Source organism: Branchiostoma belcheri, unplaced genomic scaffold (genome assembly GCF_001625305.1).
Source record: "Branchiostoma belcheri isolate BF01 breed outbred unplaced genomic scaffold, Haploidv18h27 scaffold113, whole genome shotgun sequence".
Taxonomy (NCBI): Eukaryota; Metazoa; Chordata; class Leptocardii; order Amphioxiformes; family Branchiostomatidae; genus Branchiostoma; species Branchiostoma belcheri.
The window spans coordinates 659853-668646 of NW_017802525.1; the positions used below are offsets into that span (position 1 = coordinate 659853).

General features: G+C 42.5%; 2 protein-coding genes across 3 annotated transcripts in view; both read left to right on the forward strand.

The window, feature by feature from the left end:
• Positions 1-754: 754 nt before the first annotated feature.
• Positions 755-7933, forward strand: LOC109462164. Of its 2 annotated transcripts, XM_019758656.1 has the most exons (3): positions 755-780; positions 902-1005; positions 2847-7933. In XM_019758656.1, exon 3 carries the CDS (start codon positions 2871-2873, stop codon positions 7026-7028), a length of 4158 nt encoding a protein of 1385 aa, XP_019614215.1. In that variant the 5' UTR covers positions 755-780; positions 902-1005; positions 2847-2870; the 3' UTR covers positions 7029-7933. The 2 variants fall into 2 exon arrangements, with proteins under 2 accessions (XP_019614215.1, XP_019614216.1); XM_019758657.1 differs by lacking the exons at positions 755-780; positions 902-1005 and adding an exon at positions 800-847.
• Positions 7934-8280: 347 nt separating this feature from the next.
• The window catches only part of LOC109462178 (exosome complex component RRP4-like), a 5892-nt gene continuing 5378 nt past the window's right edge, over positions 8281-8794 (forward strand). The window contains exon 1 of the mRNA XM_019758676.1: positions 8281-8402. Coding sequence (XP_019614235.1) covers positions 8290-8402 — 113 coding nt within the window. The 5' untranslated portion in view covers positions 8281-8289. The remainder of the gene's footprint in view (positions 8403-8794) is intronic.

Here is an 8794-nt window from a genome sequence, read left to right on the forward strand (position 1 = left end):
GTGCCCTTGGGAAAGGCACTTTACACGACTTTCCTCACTTCGCTCAGGTGTAAATGAGTATTGTACTGTCCCTGTGTTGGTGGCGGCATTAATATAAGGCCATGTTGATTTGATTATATGGATGACATCCTCCGGGAGCCCCAAAACTGATGCGCGCGTGCGAATAAAAAAAAAGTTTTCAAAAAAAAAAAAGTTGTTTTCATTATGAAATCTACGTGGTCATGAGGGTTGAACAAATGGGACAGAATATGGTTTGGCGAATAGTCTAATCTTCAAGTTCATTTCCTTACAATTTCGTCTTTTTTTGTTTGATTTTGGCATTCTACGACATTGGTATAGTTTTTACTTATTTTTCTGTAACTTACGGTATATTTTTGCTCATTTTACAACTGTTTTGTACGATTTACAGTATGGTTGAAAACTTTTCTTTTTTTTTGGAAACGGCCGAAAATTCATGCGCGCGCGGATGTCATCCATATAATCAAATCAACATGGCCTAAGTTGAAAAGACTTGAGTGTGCCGTCACCACGTCTTGTGATTACATGTTTCGGAATATAAAAAAAAAAAGCAGAGGTTGATGGTGGAAGATCGTTTGCTTTTATATATGGCCCCTTTTTTGTCGCTACCACCACAATGGTTACAGATTGGCCAATTTGATACTATCTTACTGATCCCCACCAAAAGATCTGCTTGGAGATTACCCAAGGGCCCGTCACTCACACAGAGGCAACCTACCCATGAATCATTGCGCCCCGAAACTTGGACCGGGGTGGTCACGGGTAAGTCACGTTTTGGTCATTTTCTTCCGAGAAAATCCATTGAATTCTTGTCTTATACAGCGAAACGGTACGACTTTTTTATGTTTTGACAAAGATTAATGACTGTCAAAATCATTTGCAGGTGGGTGGGCGAACTTCGCTTAAGCCATGCTGAGAATTGGCTGAGCATTTTTGACTGATTGTTCGGCTGGACTTTGCCGTCTGTGTGTTTGCATGACTGAACAGGTAACGACACTCACATGATTGACTTGTTGCTACTGAGACAATAATTATGCAATGTTACAAAGTCGTATGTTTTATTAATACTTCCTTCGATATCTTCAGTGTTTGCCATTTACACTTTTAACGCCCTGACGCATCGCATACAATATCTATCACCGTCCGAATACGCCCAAGAAGTAAACGATGTACTTAACATGGGAGAGAAAAGGGGAGGGGTTGGAGGGGCTACACTCCAAGCAGAGGTCTCTTCAGCAAAAATAAGCAGAACTTCTGCTTGTCTTTGGCGTGTCCTAGGTGTTTTTATAAGGCTCTATTTATATAATGTCCTTGACCAGCCTAATTGGGTGGCAAATGGTATAAATTGCCTGACAAATAAATGCTGTCTGGCTAATTAATTTGATACTCTTTGCAGCCACCGAAAAAAATTATGCTTGGAACTTGGAGGAGGGGGGGGGGGCATGAAGACTGTCCTTCATTATGGTAGATAAAGTCAGCGATTCGTCTCAGGTTCAAAGATGAGATATCTGCAACATCAAACTAAATCAAACTTTAAACTAATTCTCTTCCAGTTCCCTTGGTAAAGGACCTCTGATACGCTGATACAAATTTTATTGTTCATTCATTATCATATTACAAATTAAGTTACACATGTATTAGTTAAAGGATGGGCGGAGCGAGTTTATGTGGATTTGGTACAGCCCCGCCCTCCCAAGGATTTTGTTGGCATCCCGAGGGCGGAGCCCGAGGGGTGCCAACAAAATCCGAGGGGGGTGCGTGGCTGTACCAAATCCACATATACGAGCAATTCGCCCATCGTTTAACTGACTTAGAACATGACCATCTTTCCGAAGCAGAAGAAATACATTTTACACAATCATGTTTTGTTTTAAATAAAAAACACTCATTCGTTTTCCTAGAAACCTTACCAACAACATTACAGCATGTAGTACGTCCTTTTGTTCTCATTCATGAATTGCAGCTGAGCTACTTTTGGCAGCCTTATGTGAAATATGCATAGCAGTTGCTTTCTTGTCATGCTAGCCCCACAATGCCTTCTGTTTTTGAGTTGAAAAATTCTGGTTTGTCTGTTGAGACAGCAGTCTCTGATCTGATCTGAAAGAAGTTGGTTGTGGCGTCTTTCTGCCGGCCTGTTCTGTTCCCAGGCCGTTCCTGCTCTAACCACTTCCCTCCCTCGCCCAGTGCCTGTCCTGCTGTCCAACCATGTTGGTGTATAATTTCCTTTTTTTTAGTTTTTACTGTATTTTGTTTTCAAAGTTGAAGAATGTGCGAATCGTGTTAGACATGTTGGGAAGACTTTGCATCGTTTTAATGTATCGCTAAAAGTTTGTAGCTTCCGTGTTTCATTTTTTACAATGTATGAGAAACTCTCATTTTAGTATTTTGCTTGACATTTGTAAGAAACCCTCTGATTTTTTTTGCTTCATTCATACTCATTATTCATTCTCTGTTTGTTGTTCACTTTCATTGTCATGAGTGTTTCTTTTGTTTACCTTTTTGAATAAAGATGTACAGGAAAATCAATCAAATTGCCGTTTTCCTGTGTTGTTAATGTTTTTAATTGATTTTATTTGCATGTGAATGGTGGGGGTCTCCAACTTAGTCAATTTATTCGTTGGTTAGTACATGGGCGTCTCCAAGTTAGTCTAATTTATTCGTTGGTTAGTACACCCCTGTCCCTTTGGGGGCCGCACTATGTGGATTTAGTCACAAGAAATACAGGCTCCTGATTGGCTGAGGAAAGGTGGCCATGTTCTAATGTGTTATTAAGCCCCTTTACAGCCATAAATACTAAGTGTTCCTTTCCTTTTCATTGTTTCTACCAGATTTCCTGAGAGATAAAACGCATCATGTCCAGAGCTAAAACCTTCTTCGGACGTCGCAGGCAAGAGCTCTTTGCTGAGCTCAACAGTCAACGTCAGACTGGAGAGTTTGTTGATATGGTGATGATGGTACAGAATATGAGGTTTCGCTGTCACCGGACCATATTGTCATCTACATCATACTTTAAAGCCATACTGTCCAAAAGACGTACCGAGGGTATAACTTCAAACGTCGTAGAACTCCAAAATATTGCCCCCCTCTGCTTTCCCAAGATCCTTGACTTTGTGTACACAGGACAAATCACTATCAGTCAAGACGACGTCAAGGATATTTTGCAGGCGGCACACAAGCTTAAGCTTAAAAAGATAAAGAAATACTGCCTCGAGTTCATGCATAGAAGAATACAGCAGTCCAACTGTCTCTTTTTCTTGCACCTTGCCAACCTGTATGGCTTTTCTGACCTGAAAGATGTAGCAAAGACCACGGCAGTACATGAATTCTGGAAAGCCTCACAATATGACGGTTTTCTGACTCTTTCATCAGATGAACTCGTGGATCTTCTCCAAACTGATCTGCTTAAAGTTACGAGTGAAGACGAGGTCACCACTTCTGTGATACAATGGCTCGACCACGATCCTGATAGTCGGAAGCAAGCATTGCCCACGATTTTGCAAGAGATCCACTTGTCATGTGTCCACGTAAGTGTCCTCAGGGAACTTGAGTCCCATCCTGCAGTTCTTGAGTCTGCTGAATGCCTGGCAAAAGTCACAGCAGCCAAGGAGGAACACCTCAATGGGACAAGCCAGCTGACAGCAGGGGCTGAGGGGCGTGGGGCTAAACCTAAACGTAAGCCTCCTGCGTCCGATGGCCTGACAATCATCGTTGGTGGTTGGAAAGTTGAACAACCAATTCCCCTGAAAAGTGTCATTTGTCTAGAACCAGATGATCAGCATTGCTACCACATCACTGACCTACCAATACCTGCTCTTGGGTACACAAGTGTTGCGAATGCTGGAAGACACTTGTACATATCAGGCGGGTGCCTCTCTCCAATGACCCGTGATGGTTCGCACACTAGTGCACCAATCAAGCAAGCCTTTTGCTATGACTTCCTCACAGACGCTTGGACACAGCTACCCGACATGCCTCGTGGTAGGGCAGAGCATCAGTCAGTAGTCGTTGATGGGAAACTTTTTCTGGTTGGTGGTGACGTGGAAGCAGCGTCCGACGAAGCTGCCTCGATTGACATGACAGGTCCACTCAGCATCGACTGCTATGATCTTCAAAAAGGGACGTGGATAAAACCACCCACAATACCACCAATTAACCCTTCGTCAAAATGGAACTTCAAGGTAGCATCCTGCGGGGGTAAACTTGTCCTTGTTGAGGGTGAGATCAAGATCAAGGAATCTCGAGAGACACTCTGTGTTCATGCCCTCGACGTTCCAGGCAGAGAATGGACATACTCGGACATTTCATGGGGGCCTGCAGTGTACTCGAGCTCAAGTAATATCTCAGTAGACATCTCAGTGAATGCTATAGATGACAAAGTTTATGTTTGTGCCTATACTAGATATGGTACATTATTGTTCGCTTACGATGTCAAAACTGAAAGCCTGACGATGGTCAAGAGTGCACAAGCCTCAAGAAGCATTAAATTTCTTTGCACCACCCTCTTTGAAAGGATTGATCTACCCGATGATGTTCCACTACCAGAGGGTACAATGGATGCTACCCGTATGATATCTATCTACGATCATGAGTTATCGTTTGTGGACAAAGTCAGACGCGCAGATGGACATATCCCCTTTGCCGTGTTTGGCTGTAGTGTTCTTAGAACCAAGAAGAGTAGCATTGGATGGTACTGTCGGGACCGGCATGCAATTTATGTAAATGACGACAAAGATGTGATTGAGATGAGGCCAGGTCATCGCTGTAGAGGAGGACTCAAAAGGCCAGACCCGTCTACACGTACAGTGCGCTTCAAAAATGACGACCATTCACGTGACCTTGGTGATAAGCTTGTACGTCAGTGTAATACCGGCACATACGCCGATGTGGTATTAGAAGTTGAGGGCCGAAAAGTTCGTTGCCACCGTGCTGTGTTGGCATCCACACCTTACTTCAAAACCATGTTCTCCTGCAGCCTTAAAGAAAGTAACTCAAGGGTTGTAAAACTGTGTGGAATTGATTTCAACAGCCTCAGGAAGATCCTAACATTTCTATACAAAGGATCAATCCAAATCAGTGGAGACAACGTCCAGGAAATCCTGCAGGCGGCACACATGCTGCAAATTGATGAGATCACTGAGTTTTGCCGGTCGGTCATTCAAGACAACATTCACGCTTGCAACTGCATAGGTGTCATGCGCCTTGCCAACCTGTATGGCTTTTCTGACCTGGAAGAGGAGGCAAGGCGTGAGGCTGTAACTCAATTCTCCGAGGTCAGACAAGATGAGGAGTTTCTCAGTCTTTCGACGGCTGAGCTCGTTGATCTACTCGGAGACGATTGCCTTAAAGTTACAAGTGAAGATGAGGTCGTCACATCTGTGGTACGATGGCTGGACCATGATCCTGAAAGCCGCAAGACATCAATGCCTGCAATCTTGCAAAAGATTCGCTTACCATATGTGAAGGTCAGTATGCTAGAGAAGCTGGAATCCCACCCAGGGGTACTGGAGTCCGCTGAATGCCTGGCCAAAATCACAGCAGTCAAGCAGGGACATCTTACTGGTAAACTACAGCTACTAGAATATGAACATAAGCGATCCGGAAGATCAGATGACATGGAAATCACTGTTGGTGGGTGGAGAGGACGGGCCCACTACTGGCATTATGTACAGGCAATTCCCTTGGAAAGCATTATATGCAGGGATCCAGATGACCAGCATTCTTTCCACATCACTAAACTTCCAACAGCTGTTTCCGGCTACATGAGTGTGGCAAGAGCTGAACGACACCTGTATGTGACAGGTGGGCGCGCCCATCCTTTGGTCGGCCAGGGTCCTCATAGTGCACCATCCAGACAAGCCTTTCGGTACGATTTCCCGGAAGACACCTGGACACAGTTACCCGACATGACTCGAGGTCGGGCAGGGCATCAGTCAGTAGTTGTTGGTGGGAAACTCTTCCTGGTTGGTGGTGACACTGACGACACGCCTGCGTTCAGCATGGATTGCTACGATCTTGAAGAAGATGCTTGGATAAACCCAGCACCTACACTGCCAGAAATAGACCCTTCATCGACACTAAGACTAGTAGACACTTCATCGAACCATGTTGTACTCATTGAGATTCCAACGGATACCAAGGAATGCACGACGAAAGACGTATTGAGGCGGGTTTTGGGTTGGAATCTAAAAGTCGATCGGAAGCAACTTATTGTCCATGTCTTAAATACACCGACGGCTCCGCTTGGCTCCGATGACGATGAATTCGCCTTAACTGACAACAACTCAAGCCTGCTTGATAACCCCCACTCAAAGTCAAACGGTCAGGTTGGTCGGCAGCCAGAAGCCGGATTTAGTCAGGATAACGACAAATCCACTGAGAATGATGATGACTTTGCGGCCATTTTAAGAGATTTACCTTTGCTAAATTGCAAGGACAATGAAGATGCATATGATGGTGATGATGAGAAGGAGGAGGAAGAAGAAGACAAATATGACGAAAATGAACAATGGACACGCTCAGATATTCTCCTGCTTTACAATCTGGATGGCCATGACATCTATGTGATTTCTGTCAATGACAAGGTTTATTTCCATTTTGTTCCTGCCAAGGAGACCGGCCAAAGAAACATTCACCATGTTCAAGTCTACAATGTCAAAGAGAAAACCACAACCGATCTACTGAAAGTAGGCGGCTTCAGTCACTCAAAACGTGGCTTCGGTCGCTACTATTATGTTTTTGACAGGTTTTCAGATGCCATAATCAACCATAAGTTCCAAGACATGGCAATCGAGAAGTGTGAGGCATCGACCTCCCTGTTTGGCCCTGGAACCTCCCTGTTTGGCCAAAGTGTCCTTACAGTTGATAAGAGAGGCATCGGATGGTACTGCCGAGATCTTGAAAAATTTGAGAATGTTGACAAGCCAAATCAGAGTCCATGTGTAATTGCAGAAGATGAGGAGGATCAGGACACTGATACAAATGATGAGGAAGAGACTGATGATGACAATTGACATGTTACATCTCGGCTTCTGATCTGTCTCAAGTTGTTGTTATTGACAAGCGGACTGTTAACCAATAACTGAAGAACTGGAACACCTGGGATGTATACTGGACAAGAATTGTTGCCTGAAACTTTATTACACATGTACATTATAACATTTGTGAAAGAAGAGCAATCTACATCTCCCTTGTGCTAATTTAATTGTCCACTATGAGACAGGGTTGATATAGGTTGTATACATGTATTTAATTCCACTTTAGTTGTTAGTTGAGGTTATTATGTTTATGAATTCATTAATTTCTTCCATGTAACATTTATATATTATAGATTTGAAGTGAAGTGATATATTATACATTTCCTTAAGGAGTTAAGATTTGAGCAATGCCCCTAGGGGCTCTACATGCATGTACATTTATATATAGGACCCCATATAGGACTGTAGGTTCTCTTGTTTTTTGCCTTGTTTGCATTTTTTTAATACAAAATTTCGTCCGAAAATGATGCATGGCATACTATACCAAATGATGAGGGCACAGAAGTTCCTGATAGTATTATCTCTTCCATATTTTGACACACCAATGTATCAGCTTGTACCAGTATGTTATCAACAAGTGCGATGGGTTCTTAAGTTTAAGGTTCTTACAATTGGGGGTCATATGGTATTATTTATGAGATTATACAGCAGGGATAAGGTTAGAAGAGCCTCTTCAAACACACAACTGTCAGCTTACACACATTCGCTCTTATAACATTGGAGTGTTCTGTGTGTTTAAGGCTTTAACAGGTGGTTGCACTTAAAATGTGGAGGCTTGATGTTCTCCAGCTATAATGTTGCCTGAAATAAAAGCAGTTCTTGAACATTATCATTTTGTATTGATGCGTTTTTCCGGCGTATTTGTTTTACATATGAAACCTATAGCTACACAAATATGTTGATCACTTGTCAAACTTGAAACTTTGCCACCTGCCTTGTTAATGGTGCTCTGCTGCAGTTACAGATCTAATCAGTAGATGTCGCTTCTACATAGTTTACTGCGGTACTGGTCTACTTTTCCATGGGTGAAATTCACTTTATTTACTTATAGAATAAAACTTTAAGTTACCCCTACGTATAAAAGACAAGTTATTTTACGTTGTACTTGAGTGTTATTTTATTCAAGTTAATTTTTTTACATTCGTTTCTCTTCGCTTCTGTACGTTAGACGAAAGCAATATAACGTTAAATGTAGAGTTTTACCCATAGTCTAAATGGACTAGTCTAGTTCGAAAACATGGCGGTGCACATCACGTTGACGGAGAGCCGTAAGAAGACGGCGGTACCTGACGCGCCGAAACACCTGGTGACGCCGGGCGACGTCATCACGGCGGACACGGGATACATGAGGTACCGAGCTACGGGGGTTGTTGCATCTGGGGGGCACCGGGGATAGAGATATCGTACTTTTTAGTAGCGTTGTAGGGAGGGGGGCATAGTCAACACATATGCACATGGCGTTTTGTTCATATCCTGATGTGTATCATCATATTGTATGTGTATATTATCGTGTATATGCAAGAAGATACCAGCCCTTCAGCCGAAGTTGCAGGGCTAATATCAATTAGGATATTACCGTGAAGGAGGCCACATAGGATAATATATAGCGGTAAGTTTATTATATATATATATATATATATATATATATATATATATATATATATATATATATATATATATATATATATATATATATATATATATATATATATATATATATATATATATATATATATATATAT